Source organism: Ips typographus, linkage group LG5 (genome assembly GCF_016097725.1).
Source record: "Ips typographus isolate SLU linkage group LG5, UJ_Ityp_2.0, whole genome shotgun sequence".
Taxonomy (NCBI): domain Eukaryota; kingdom Metazoa; phylum Arthropoda; class Insecta; order Coleoptera; family Curculionidae; genus Ips; species Ips typographus.
Window position 1 is genome coordinate 3,160,888 of NC_138426.1, and position 14,623 is coordinate 3,175,510.

Sequence of the window (14,623 nt, forward strand, 5' to 3'; positions counted from 1 at the left end):
GTGGTTTTCTCCGCACTTGTCGCATTTGGCTTTTGCGGTGCAGTAGCTTTGCGTATGTCCAAATCGTTGGCAACGGTGACATTGGGTTGCACCGAGCTGTTGTCTTTGATGCTCCACCTTTACTACTAGGTGGCAGCATCGAGTGATTTGAAATAGGATCCCTTTGTCTTGTTTTCTAGTTTTGACCAAAACTAGTGGTAATGGCCTCTTGTCCTGTCTGCTGGTCATAGGATAGCTTTCAATCCCTGACTTGTGACATCCTTGGTGACGTCATCAACGGTGATGTTTGATGACGGCCCTGGTAGTTTTGTCTTCGGGAAGTGCATACGTGTGGTAATCCTTCTTGATATCGTTTAGGAGCTTAGTCAAGCTCCTATAATCCTTGCTGGTGGACGGGGTAATTGCCACTCCATTCAATTCATTAATATCTTGGCCGTTTTGTATTCGATCTTCTTGGCTTTAAGCTTATTGCAGACGGTTGTCCAGTCTTCTGCGTTTCTTAGTTTCATTGAACATGGTATCCTCACCTTGTGCTGCATTTTCATCTTAGAGACGATTTGTCTTGTCCGTGGCAAGTTTGGGGGTCAGTTGTCCGAGGGCTCCGGCTCGGTGACTCGCATTAGATTCGTTTTGAGGCTTCCCATTCCTCACACGGAGAAGATTAAGTCGTCGCTTATTTACGGTGGCAAGAGACTTTTCAATAACCTTCCTCTCCACGTGAGAGGCCAGCCGTCTGCGCGTGGATTTAGGCGTGAGACTGAGAGGTTTTTGCTTGACAGGGCGTACTATTCTCTGGACGAATTCTACTCCAGTTCTTAAGGCGCCTTGTTCTGCCATAAATTGACCAAGCAGCACTGTTTGTGTTTTTGATCTTCTTTCTCCTCTCTTTTACAGGGTAACTGCCTTTTTGTTTTGTTTTTATTTTAATAATTGTAAGGTGTAATTATGTGTGATTCATATTGTATGTGTAGTGTAACAATTATGTATGTTCTTTTTTTGCTGTTTTTGTATTTATTTTCAGGGCTTTGTCCATGACTTTAAGTTTCCGCCAATAGAGCTACTTTTTTGATTGATTGATTGATTAGCACTACTGGCGGTATCCTACTTTTTCGACTTTCTCCGTCTCCCTCGGAGGGTCTGTCACAGTTCCCGAAGTTGATCGATTGTTGTAAGTTTCCTCACTAATCTCCATCTCCTCCAGAGGTTTTGCTGTCTTTTGATCCGTCTTTTCGTCTTCTTTTAACTGTGATAAACTCGTCGTCATCGGTTTGCTTGGCTTGTCTGTCGGGCGTCTTTTTGATGGCAGCTATTTGTTTTTCAAATGCCGCCATTTTCTCGCTGAGGTCCTCAAGCTGTTTTCTGAGAAGGAGATTCTCAGTACGTAGAGCGCAGGAACGTAAATCGGGATGATCCAGAAATGTTGACGAGGGTTCAATTCAATTTAATTCCAAACTGAACATTTCGGCGACCTAATTTGGATATTAGTTTGTCAATATTCAGGATTAATTAAATAAACGTATATTTCTACTGAAAAACAGATTTTATTGATAAAATCTTCCAAAAAAGACTAATTATTATAAATGTCCTCTCTGATACGTGCCATAACCCAAATATTTTTCAGTCAATACTCGAGTTCCTTCAGTCATAGGTAAATGCCGATTGTCGTTTACACAATTTACTACTCGGTTGTCCATCGTTAATAATCGGTTATCAGACACTAATAATCTTGTAGGTTCTACCACGTTTACAACCATTCTCGGATCGGCAACCAAGATACGAGTATCATCTGGCATAACGCCACGATTATCAGTTAACATATGACCGCTATCCGTTAACAATCTCGACGCGTCGTGGGTTGTGTCTGGATGTAAAACTCTTAATGGATCAGGTTGCATTATTCGCCCATCTATAACAAAAGAAATAGCCATTGGTAATAAAGTACATTCATTATTATCGGGGGTAATACCACGAGAGATTTAAATGTTTTCCATAATTTTACGAGTCCAGAAACTATGTGTTCTACCGACAAGAATTCTCTAAACAAAATGAAAGCTGCTTAAATTTGCTACAAGTTTTATTCTATACATTTTTCAAGATATCCGCTCTTGAAAGTGTGTAACTTTGAAAAATGATTGTTTTCTTCACATTATCGCTCTTTTTGACCGGATAACTCTTTAACAATGCACCGAAAAGCTGAATGCTGGCTGTAGGGTTTGTTGGTAAGCAAGCAATGGCTAAACTGGTCAATTCAACATTTTCTAACATCAAATTGACTCGAAAAGAACGAGCTCTTCCTCTTTCAACAGTGAACTGTTGAACATCGGTTCAAATCAACGACGAAAAGATTTCAACGCTACGACCAAGGAAGTACATGTCGCACAGCTACAAATCGTATTTGACGCAGTTCCTTTATAAAATAATTTGGCAAAGAGGTGCAACGACAATCTGCAAGAGCTACATCCCCTTTATCACGAAAAACTACCACAGAAAGAGATGTACTGTAGTCTTTGACGGTCATTCGTCATTCATCTCAAGCACAAAAGTAGCAAAGTAGCAAAGGCGCTATCGCCTCAGGAAGTCTGCAGACATCTATTTCAGCGAAGACACCGAGATAAACAAGTCAAACAAGAAGATTTTTTGTCGAATCAGTTCAACAAAAGACTCATCAACATGCTTAAGGTGAAGCTTGAGGACGATGGGATTAGGACTCTTCACGCAGAAGGTGCTGCGGACGTTCTGATTGTGGATACGGCTGTGGAAATGTCGGAAACGACAGCCTTCTGCATTGTAGGAGAAGATGTCGACCTCAATGTCCTGTTTATGGCTAAAGCTGATGCGTATAAGGACATTAGTTTTATCAAACGTGGAAAGATCAGAGATTCCTTATTCTCGTCTCAAAGGCTTCAAGAACGTGCTGTTTTTGCATGCATTTACTGGATGCGATACAACATCTTCCGCATTTCGAAACAGCAAGGCCGCATTTGCGAAGTTGTATCTGAAGTCGCCAGAGATCCAGAAAGCAGTTCAATGACGATAGGTTTTTTCTATCTACGTCATCGTGTTTTACGTAAAAAAGTGCCTTAATAATGTTTTAGTTTCAAAACTCTCTTTGGCTTTGTTAAAGAACGAAGAAAGACGGAAACCGGAAATAAGTTTCGCATAAAATTCTCTAAAACTTTCCCCATTTAACCGACTCGACCGTAGCTCTTACGGTTACAGAGATCCCAATACATGTAGAACCAATTTGGGACACACTGTATATAGTATACAGAGTGATCAAAAGACAATTTCAAGGGTTACAACGTGATGTTGATGCAATGTGAGTTCTGCCCAGTGTCCCCAATGTCAAAGTGAAGAAATTCTCTCTTATGAGAAATGTGACTCTCTTAAACTGGGGAGTCATAGAACATCTGGACATCCAAGCGACATAAACTCGTCGTCCGCGACGACTTAATGAGTGAGCATGTGCGTACCCGAGCCTTCTCGTGGCAACACCGTAAGTAGTTGAGTGTGTAGAGCACTCGGCGAAACCAAGAAGGGCGCCAGGGTAGAGAAGTACTATCAGCTCTACTCGTAAAACCTTGCGGAGACAGACCGCAGTGGGAGAATACCGAGGCGCAGGTCTCGGTGGGGCCTCTCCCCCCGCAGTACTCGTTTTTGGAATGCAGCGCCTGTCCAACCCGACGAGTCACAGGCTATCGGTTTCCTTGCGGTCTGTCTCTGCCCGTAACTCTCTTATGTTGACATACCTTGTCGGTAGCATGTCAACATAACAGAGTTATGGGCTGTCAAAGTAAATAACTCAGTTTTAACAATAAATAACTCAGTTATTCGACGTTTTAGGAAAACATATTACACAGGATATTTCAAGTATAAATTAATAATAACAATCTAAATAACACTTGATAGCTATCAAGTTCTGCGCGTCTTTTGTCACTCTATCCTCCCATCTTTTCCGTGGTCTCCCTTTTGGTCTTCTGCCCTGCATCCTACTATTGAGGGCCCTTTTTAGTAGCCTGTTATCCGGCATTCTTACTATGTGGCCTGCCCATCGTAGCCTCTATAGTCTGACAAATTCTGAGATAGGTGCCTCCTTGAAAAGTTGGTAGATTTCATGATTATATCTTCTTCTCCATATCTCATTTTCATTTAGTGGCCCGAAGATCCGTCTTAGTATTCTTCTTTCAAACACCTCCAGTTTATTCTGTGAGTTCTTTGTCATTACGCATCCATAGCGTAGTATCGGCCTGATGATGGTTTTGTATATCCTGATTTTTGATTTTCTGTGTATGATTTTGGAGCGGAATATATGGGACAGAGCGAAGTAGGCTTTGTTTGCCGATATTATTCGATGTTGTATCTCCGATTCCTCTGATCCTCTCTTATTGAGTTCAACACCTAGATATGTAAAGCTCTGGACAGCATCCACGTTATTCTCTACTCTGGGGTAGTTTTCGTTTCCTCTTGTTCTTGCCTGGGTTAGTGTTTTTGTCTTTTGTGTATTTATTTCGAGTCCCATGTTTCTGGCCTCTCTCTTCAGTTGTGTGTATATTTCTGCCGCCTCTTCCGCTCTGCGGGGCATAATATTGATATCATCTGCGTAAGCGGCCGTATTAGGTCATCTTGATATTTAGGTCAAAAAACAGTGTAACAGCATAGAGTGTCAAACATCATTGAATTTGGAATAAAAAAAGCTCAAAAGAAAATCTGATAAAGCCACTTTAAAGAGCTTTAAAAGTTGTTGTGGAGAAGTGTCATTACTTTTGGCCTAGGTCCAATATTACCGTCACAAAAAAAATAAAATGCAAAATCAAAGAATTATCTTTTTTCAAAATATCTTAAAAACCAAAAAATATTTTGATATTTTCTAAATGTTATCTTATTAAGGTCATGATTACGCAACTTTTCTCCCACTTAACCAAATCTGTATCTCTAACCGTTTCCAATCCTGGACACCCTGTATATTAACTGTTGGATTTATGAAATAAGGTTGTTGTAGTAAACACCTAAATGTCAGCTGTCTTTTTTAAATTTGTTTTTGATCTTAGGTTAGAATATAAGTGAGGTTAAGAACTCTTGGAACATGTTAATGTTTAATTTCCTGCTTTGGTTGTTTTATTAAATTAGTTTGATGTTTGGTGATGAATTGTATGTGTTTTGCTTCCATAATAGTGACAACCCAAATAATCTCTCCAAAATCGAAATATCTGTTAGAGTTTTTGAGCTTCTTCCTGACAGTGCTGTCGAAGTTTTGGCAGATTCTATTGTAACATAGTAATTCCACTATGTTCCGTACCTGCATTTGCTTCGGTCTCCCCCAATACCAGAGAAGATCAGCGAATTGAGGTCATGATGTGGCAGCTCGAAAATCACGTACAAATTACCGAACTCTGGGGTCTCTCCCAGAGGGAGGTCACTCACTGATCTCTGGGTTAGTCTGGGTTTACCATCTGTGTAGCTTTTCAGTGGAGCAGGTGGTAACCAAGTGCAACACCCGGGAATCAGCCTGTTAAAAGAAATAGCACGGGCGAGCAGCATTAGCTGCCGTACCGGCTTATCTCCCTTTAGCAGTACCATAAATTACCCTGGGACACTAGTCTAGGGTTCTATTCACCCCCGGTAAGCGTGTGCCCTCCGCAAACCTCAGTAACCATTCCCCCTGATACACCGTACATCATGATCCTCGCCATCTTGGCAATCTGGATGTAAGACCTTTGTAGTTATTATCTTGAATAAAAGTGGGTTATCTGTACACCTGTGGTTTCCTTCTTCTGAGCTACCCCTAAACGTGAACAGATCTATTGCAAATTGTTGCTTTCCAGAGATCTTAAAAAGGGCCGTTGTTGTGCCTTTATTTAAAAAAGGTACAAAAAAACAGTACCCCTCCAACTACCGACCTATTTCATTATGGCCTACTATGAGCAAAATCATCATATCAAATCATATCATATTGTTACGGTTTGGGCCTACTATACTCGAGTCAGGATGAAACCGATGCGCCGCAATATCTGGCCGGGCGCGTGTTAAAGTAGGCCACAGTTAGGAGGCGCCACCTGGAAGAATCTTGGACGTTCGATGCAAATCGCGAAGCGTCTTCTAGAACGTGGTGTAGTAGTGAATTTGGGAACGCGGTAAAGTTGAAATAGCGGAATAATTGTGGAATTGTAGTAGTGTTTTTTTTAGTAACTGAATTAATTATTGTACGGAGTGTTTTGAAGTGTTAATAAATTTATTAATTGTTGAGTTAAATTGACTTTGTGTGAACCCACGGGAAAATCGTAACAATATCAATCATTCTCCATGCGGTCAACGCTCAAGCAAAAGGATAATGGGTTATGTTGTTGAAGGTTTTAGGAGGCAATCAACCCCAAAAACCTGATGTAAGATAACTGAGTAGATAAAAGAGCGATTGATCGTAGTAACGGGAGTTAAGAGAACAGCTCGCGCAGCGCGCGAGCACGCGTACAGTTGCTACGCGTTGCTGTTGAGTGACTATGTGCGGTTGTTAATGGCGGAGTTATTAAAGTTGTTGTTATTGTTGTACTTCGTGTTTCACTGAATCTAGCCCTACGCACTGGAACTAAAGAACCCTTCATTGGACAACCGTAGGTCCAATAGAATTTGACCTACGAGTTTATCACAGCCTGCTGGAGGAATTGTATTTGGGGTTGAATGATGGTCAGTTGGCCTCAGTGGTGTTATGCGATTTGACCAAGGCTTTTGACTGTGTTTGCCATGAAACACTGTTGGCAAAGCTAGAACGTTACGGATTCAGAGGCTGTATACTGAACTGGTTTAAGTTGTATCTTTCAGAACGGTCACAGGTGGTTAGGTTTTGCGGATCACACTCTGATGAGGGAAAGCTCAGTGTTGGAGTTCCTCAGGATTCTGTTTTGGGTCCAGTTCTTATTGTATGTGAACGATCTGACCTCGGTAGTAAGAGCGGAAAAATGCGGCTCATTTGCCGATGATATTGCAATTGTTTGGCGCCATATGAATATTACTCAAATGGAGAACCAGGTAAGGACTGATTTGGAATGCATTGAAAAGTGATGTAATGCGAACTATCTTTGTTTTAACTTCGCTAAAACAAACATTTTAAATTTTAAGTGCAAATTTGACGTAAACTTAGGACCTCATCTTCACACACATATTTGGGACTTGAGATGGATGAAAGGCTAAAGTTTGACAAACATATCGTGGGTTTATGTAGTAAACTGTCATCTGCATGTCTCGGTGTGCGCCAGAACCGTATACTTTTCTCTGGTGGAATCACACTTGCGATATGGCATTTGTTTTTGGGAGGCTTGGTCTCTTCAATAAAGTATTTAGAATACAAAAGCGCGCCCTTAGATCTTTGTATGGTTTAAAATCAAGTAAAGAATATTTTATTTCCGGCAAGATCTTGACATTGCTTTGCCTTTTTCTTTTGGAAACTGCCTGTCTGATGCATAAGAAACAATTCAGCTCAATCTACGCATTAGTCGATGGCCGGAGACAACGCTGTTCTACTATACCTCTTCCAATTCCATCAAGCACACTCGCATGGAGATCCATACTGTATCTGTCTGGAAGAATATTTAATGTTATGCCCATTGAACTGAGAAGATTATCTTCTCTTCCTCAGTTTAGAAAAAAGCTGAAATCGTTTCTGACGGCCCATACATTTTACTCTATAGCGGAATATTTCGAGTACGGTACGGCTTCGGGTCGGATTTAGGCCGGGGCCTGCTCGGCATCTTTGTTGAATTCCGTATGTCTATTGTGGGTTATGTCTTATTACCTTTATTCATGTCCTGTTTATGTCATGTTAAATGTAATTTTATCTGATTCTGCGCATTGTGACCTTTAATTATAAAGTATTTACATTTTTGTTTTAAAGTTGATGTTGAGTAGTAGATAGTTATATTGTGCTATGCTTGTTTGTATACAGGGTTTTTCAATGAAAAGTAGCCACCCTGAATATCTTAAATAATTTCTCTGTTAAAAAATGCTAAGACACGTCAACAAAGATTGCAAGAGGGACATCTTTTTACGTAGGATTTGAATTTCTGCCATCAGCCCCTTTGCCGCCATAGCCACCCCCACTAAGTTTTCAAATGGCACCATACCCTGTGTAGCACATCGTTGGAAAGGGTATTTCATAAGGAATTAATTGCACTATTTTATTTGTACATTTGCTTTGAATTGAGACCAAAATAACAAAATAGCTATTTATGTAACCAGTTACGAAAAGATCGATTTTGTGTAACGAATGAATGTTTGTAGGGCGAGCGCAGCGAGGTCCTACAATTTGAATGAGTTACACAATAAGACATTTTCAAAACGTGTTGCATACATAATTTTTTCTAATTTTGACCAAAAAGCGGTAAAAACCATCTTTTAAAGTGATTTAACACAAATATTCACTTTCATAGCACCTTGTATAAACAGTGACAACGACATGTTATGATGGATGTCGCCCATATGTTTCTATGGAAATGCATAAAAACAGGGAGTGATGAAATGAACTTTTCATAACTAGTGTCATTACATAAAGTATCACTTTATGTAACTAGTCTGTAACTAGTCAAACTGCTGATAACACTACCGAATACCTGTTTTCCATTCCATGTTTTTGCCTCAGTCGGTCAACTTGTAAGTTCGTTTTGAAGGAACATTGTCAATATGGTTTACACGACTTCCGAAAGAATAGAAATTGTACGTTTTTATTTCAAACATAACGACTGTAATCCATCCAGATAAATTAATTGGTCATCAGTATGTCTTAAAGTTGATGTAAAAATTCATGGAAACTGCTTCAGTGACAAACAAAAAACATCAACCTGAAAGACAAATTATTAATGAACCAATTGAAGTTGCTGTTTTGGGACACGTTGCAATGGATAATAATCAGTCTTTAAATCAAATTTCCCATGCATCGGGTGTTTTGACAAGCAGTGTATAGAGAATTTTAAAAAAACACAATTTTCATCCATACAAGGTAAAATTGGTTCAGGGATTAAACGAAGATGACTATGATAGAAGACTACAATTTTGTGAAATTATGTCTACTAATCTGACAAACAATGTGAACTTGTTGTACAATATTTGTTTCAGTGATGAGTGTATGTTTCTTTTGAATGGAGAAGTGAACAGGCATAACTATAGGTATTGGTCAGACACCAATCCACATTGGTTTAAGGAAACCCATACCCAATATCCAGAAAAACTTAATGTTTGGGCAGGTATTTTAGAAGACCACATCGTTGGTCCGTTTTTTATTGACGGTAATTTCTATACTTATCTTGAGCTTCTTGACACCACAGTTGATCCGACCATAACAGAGCTACTAGAAAATTATGAAAATTTATTTGAAAACCAACTAATTTTCCAACAAGACGGTGCACCTCCACACTATTCACTTCCCGTTCGAGAATATCTGAACAATCGATTTCCTGGAAGATGGATTGCTAGACGTGGTCTCATGGAATGACCTGCGAGATCACCCGACCTCACTCCGTTGGACTTTTTCCTATGGGGGCATTTAAAATCTAAAGTCTATGCAACACAGCCGGCCAATATTGCAGACCTTAGGCAGAGAATAATACATGAATGCCGACAACTGACACCGCAAGTCCTCACAAATGTTCGCGAACTCTTCCAAAGTCGCTTGTATTATTGTATGGAAGTTAACGGAGGTGATTTTGAGCCATTAATTAAATGATAACCGCTTTTTGCTATTATTTCTGCAGTTAACAAAAAATAAACACAAAACGTATTTTTTATTTTTTTTTGCTCTCAAAATAGTGCAATTAATTCCTTATGAAATACCCTTTCCAACGATGTGCCACACAGGGTATGGTGCCATTTGAAAACTTAGTGGGGGTGGCTATGGCGGCAAAGGGGCTGATGGCAGAAATTCAAATCCTACGTAAAAAAATGTCCCTCTTGCAATCTTTGTTGACGTGTCTTAGCATTTTTTAACAGAGAAATTATTTTGGAAGATATTCAGGGTGGCTACTTTTCATTGAAAAACCCTGTATAATTTTATATTATGTTCTTAATTATTATTGTGGCTTTGTCAATAAGAACAGTGTATCTTCCGACAATAAAGCATAATTTGATTGATTGATTGAATCACTAATATTAACACATAAAAACAATACAAGTAAGCTCACCTTCTTGGATCATCCGATTATTCCGATGGAGTATCATGTGTTGCTGAGATTCAACCGGTTGCTGTTGATTGGTTGGTTGATGAATGTTTTGAGGATTTTGACTAAATTTCTCTGTCACATTTTCAAATTTCAACTCTTTCTCTTCGCCTTTCGCAGCACTGTGAACTTTCATATGATTGTTCAGAGTACTAGTTTGGGAAAATGCTCTACCGCAAGTTACGCATACGTATGGTCGTTCGCCAGAATGCACTCGCATGTGACGTAGTAGAATCGTGTTCACTGTAAATCCACGGTTGCAAACATTGCAAACATACGGACGTTCCCCAGTGTGATTACGCATGTGATATTTCAGCTTCACCATTGTTGTGAATCTGAAACATACAAATTACATATAAATACACTATACACTGTGATGCAAATGTGTGGAAAATGTCTTTTTTAAATTTAACTGTACAAAGTGTTTCAATAAGCCGTGCACGCTGCTGTTAGTCTGTTTAGTAAATGTAGGCAGGAGAAAATGTTGGAAATAATTTTCAGCTTTCTAAATCTACCCCTAGGGGGGCGCATCCATACCACTAAAATAGCCAAAAACTCTGAAAAGTTAAATGGAATGGTATAGCAAAAATACGATAAACGTAATTGCCAGTTCTCGACGAACAATTTTACTATTTCACTTTTTTTTGTTGATCTAGTCTGCATATTTGTTACTTTTGAGCCATTCTACGTCTGTTGGGACTACATTGGACGCTGAATTTGGCTCGTTCGTGGTCAATCTGTGCCAAATTGTATTCTTTCGTCTCAAAACCGGCACAATCGATTCCGCGGTTGTTCTAGTCTGCATATTTGTTACTTTTGAGCCATTCTACGTCTGTTGGCATCACATTGGACGCTGAATTTGGCTCGTTCGTGGTCAATCTATCTCTTCATAAAAAATGGTGGGAATGGTTCAAAGTTGGCTTTCAAAGAAATGAAATATCCCAAAAAATCAAACAAAAAGAATGCAAAAACTAGTTTCCTTTTCGTTAGTTTTCTTTTCAGCCCTTTAAGAATATCATAGTATTGACAAACACTTATTTTAGTAACAAGTTTCAGCCAGATATTAACATAGTATTTGACTGCTGTTTTTTATCATAAAACAAAATTTTGATCGTAGAAAAAATTAGATGCGCAACTATGGAGTAAACTGCTTTTTTGCACCCTTGAACCGTAAAGTTGTTCGCGGGAGTAAAAGTTGCACTTTTCTTCCTAGTTGCGCAAATAACCATTTAAATCCCTGAGAGATTAAAAGTGTCCCTTTAACCTTTATTTTTACCAAGAAATATTTTTTTACTTTTTTCTACAATAGTAACTTGTCGTCTAGGGTAATTCCTCGAGACGTTTTTAAGCGTTTCTTAATTAACAATGATAATTAACTGTAATATCTATTATTCAGATGCCGATATACAGGGTGTCCCACGACGAAAGACATCGATTGATATTGGAAAAAGTATAAATAGGAGAGTTTTGAAAATTTGGCAGGATACTGATGTGGGCATGCCCAATCCAACTAAAATATTTTCAAGATGGTTGCACTTTCGTTTATACCGGAAGTCGATCACAACTTTCTTATTTTAAATAGAACACCCTATATATTATTACATATTTGGATTCCTCGCAAAATTCTGACCAACTTTTGTATAGAATGCCCTATGCCTATCTATAGCCGTTTTCGAAATATTTGATGTTTTTCCAAAAAAGTGACAGTTGCAACGCTCAACATATTTTTGTACGATGTTAAAAGCGTATTTCATTTTGCAATGAAACTTTGGGTTATTGTAAATAAAGGATCGTTTTATTAAACTGAGGGTGCGTAATGACTCATTTGTATACAGGGTCGTTAAAAAAAAATCATAAACTTGCCACTAAAAAAAATGAAAAATCTCAAGTTTTTTAAATAGAAACCCACATTTTTTATGAAGGAATCATTTTGAGCATTAAAAATTACTATAAGTTTCAATTTACTTGCCTATACCTAAATCCAACTCATTTCGTTTTATTTGGGAATAAACATTTTTTTATTATGCTGCACGGTTGGGATTATGTGGTGTTCTAGTTGGTCATGCTTTTGACACACGGTGATATTGGAGACCTGCAGGGCATGTTAATAACACTAGTTTTGAGTGTTTTGACAACTGCAAATATGCCGTCGCGGTTACGTTATTCAAACCAAGATTACTTAAATCTGTTTATTATTTACGGAGAATGTGATAAAGTTGTAAGTAGAACATGTGAGGAATTTGCCGCTCGTTTTCCAGAAAAACCAAAGCCATCACCAAAAGCTGTCAAGCAAATAATTGAAAATTTTAAGAATACGGGATATGTGAAGATAAAAGCTATTAAAACAAAACCAATCCTTAATAATACAAATGTAGAAATTGCAATTTTGGGCTATTTTGTTGCAAATCCAACTTTGTCAATAAGACAAGTTTCCGTAGAATAAACATCCAAAAGCTTAATTCAGAGGATCCTGAAGAAACATAAATTTCACCCTTTTTCATTTAAATTAGTGCAACACTTAAAAGAGGTTGACTTTCCGAAGAGAGTTGCTTTTAGTGAGTTTTTGCTGACTAGTCACTATGGAGATGAATTGTTTTTGAATAATATTATTTGGAGCGACGAGGCCAAATTCACTAAAAATGGAATGTTCAATAGACATAATTCACACTACTGGTGTGACATAAATCCACACGTAATTAGAGAGAGAAATTTTCAAGAAATCTGGAATTTTTATAATAAAAAATGTTTATTCTCAAATAAAACGAAATGGGTTGGATTTAGGTATAGGCAAGTAAATTGAAACTTATAGTAATTTTTGATGCTCAAAATGATTCCGTCATAAAAAATGTGGGTTTCTGATTAAAAAACTTGAGATTTTTCATTTTTTTTAGTGGCAAGTTTATGATTTTTTTTGACGACCCTGTATACAAATGAGTCATTACGCACCCTCAGTTTAATAAAACGATCTTTTATTTACAATAACCCAAAGTTTCATTGCAAAATGAAATACGGTTTTAACATAGTACAAAAATATGTTGAGCGTTGCAACTGTCACTTTTTTGGAAAAACATCAAATATTTCGAAAACGGCTAGAGATAGGCATAGGGCATTCTATACAAAAGTTGGTCAGAATTTTGTGAGGGATCCAAATATGTAATAATATATAGGGTGTTCTATTTAAAATAAGAAAGTTGTGATCGTCTTCCGGTATAAACGGAAGTGCAACCATCTTGAAAATATTTTAGTTGGATTGGGCATGCCCACCTCAGTATACTGCCAAATTTTCAAAACTCTCCTATTTATACTTTTTCCAATATCAATCGATGTCTTTCGTCGTGGGACACCCTGTATATGTTCAACATTATCTGTTACATAATCAGAGTACTTTTCAAGACAAGCTCCATGTCTGGTAATACCTTCTTCTCTCGTCTCTAGAGACCCTATTTGGATCTATCGGTCAAGGGTGTTGATTTAAAATTATGTAATATTATGGGACCTACACCTAACTTCGAATAACAGATCAATGCTACTGCCTTAATTCGAGATTGAACAGAATGTTAGTTAGGGCCAAAAACGTCCCGAGATATCGACCTAAACAACACTTTGTTATTCAGCAAAAAACCAAGCAAACAAATTAAGTTCAATGACAGTCCAAACCACATAAAAATCCGTTGATTCGTTTGGAAATGGCGCGGTTTTAAAAATTACCCAAAAAAATCACTGTCCCGGTGAGGTGGTACTGAAGATTGTTAATTATTAGTAGTACACAGGAAATACAATCTATGAGCAAACAAAACCAATTTTCCGTTATGTTATTTTAAGGTTAGATGGGTAAGATATCCCTCAATTAAGCGCAAAAGAGCAGCTAACATTTGAAAAAAGTGTTATCACTATCCAAATGTTCAATGAAACTATCCAACTTACAGCAAACTTACCGCTTCTGACAGACTTCACATTCAATGGGTTTTCCGGTGCCGTGCAATCTTTTGTGACTAGTGAGATCGCCGGATTGCCTAAAGGCTTTTCCGCAAAAATTGCAAGCGAACGGTCGTTCGTTCGTGTGCGTTCTCATGTGAATTTTTAAACCGGCTTTCGAGACAAAACCTTTCTTGCACACTTCACAATTAAACGGTTTCTCTCCTAAAAATAAAATAGTGTATCATTAATGTCTAATTAGTGTCTGATAAATGTATAGTTTTGGAGACATTTTTAAAGAATTTGATACGAATGTAAGGCTATTTGGGAGGTTCTATTTGAAATAGACTTCGTTTGGAGGGTTGAGTTTTGTTTGTGGTGTCTTGATAAGATGATTTTTTTGATTACGTTTTATTCTCGGACGAATCCACATTTCATAATAACGGCTTAGTAAATAGGCATAATTTTCACTATTACAGTGACCAAAATCCCCACGCTTTCTGAACACTGGA

The 14,623-nt window shown here is 38.1% G+C and overlaps 1 protein-coding gene across 1 annotated transcript in view; it reads right to left on the minus strand.

Annotated features, from left to right (window-relative positions):
• Positions 1-1,521: 1,521 nt before the first annotated feature.
• The window catches only part of LOC145730004 (uncharacterized), a 31,710-nt gene continuing 18,608 nt past the window's right edge, over positions 1,522-14,623 (minus strand). Inside the window, exons 5-7 of the mRNA XM_081981026.1 lie at positions 14,132-14,336; positions 10,161-10,531; positions 1,522-1,906 (exon numbers count right to left, since the gene is read on the minus strand). Coding sequence (XP_081837152.1) covers positions 1,575-1,906; positions 10,161-10,531; positions 14,132-14,336 — 908 coding nt within the window. The 3' untranslated portion in view covers positions 1,522-1,574. The remainder of the gene's footprint in view (positions 1,907-10,160; positions 10,532-14,131; positions 14,337-14,623) is intronic.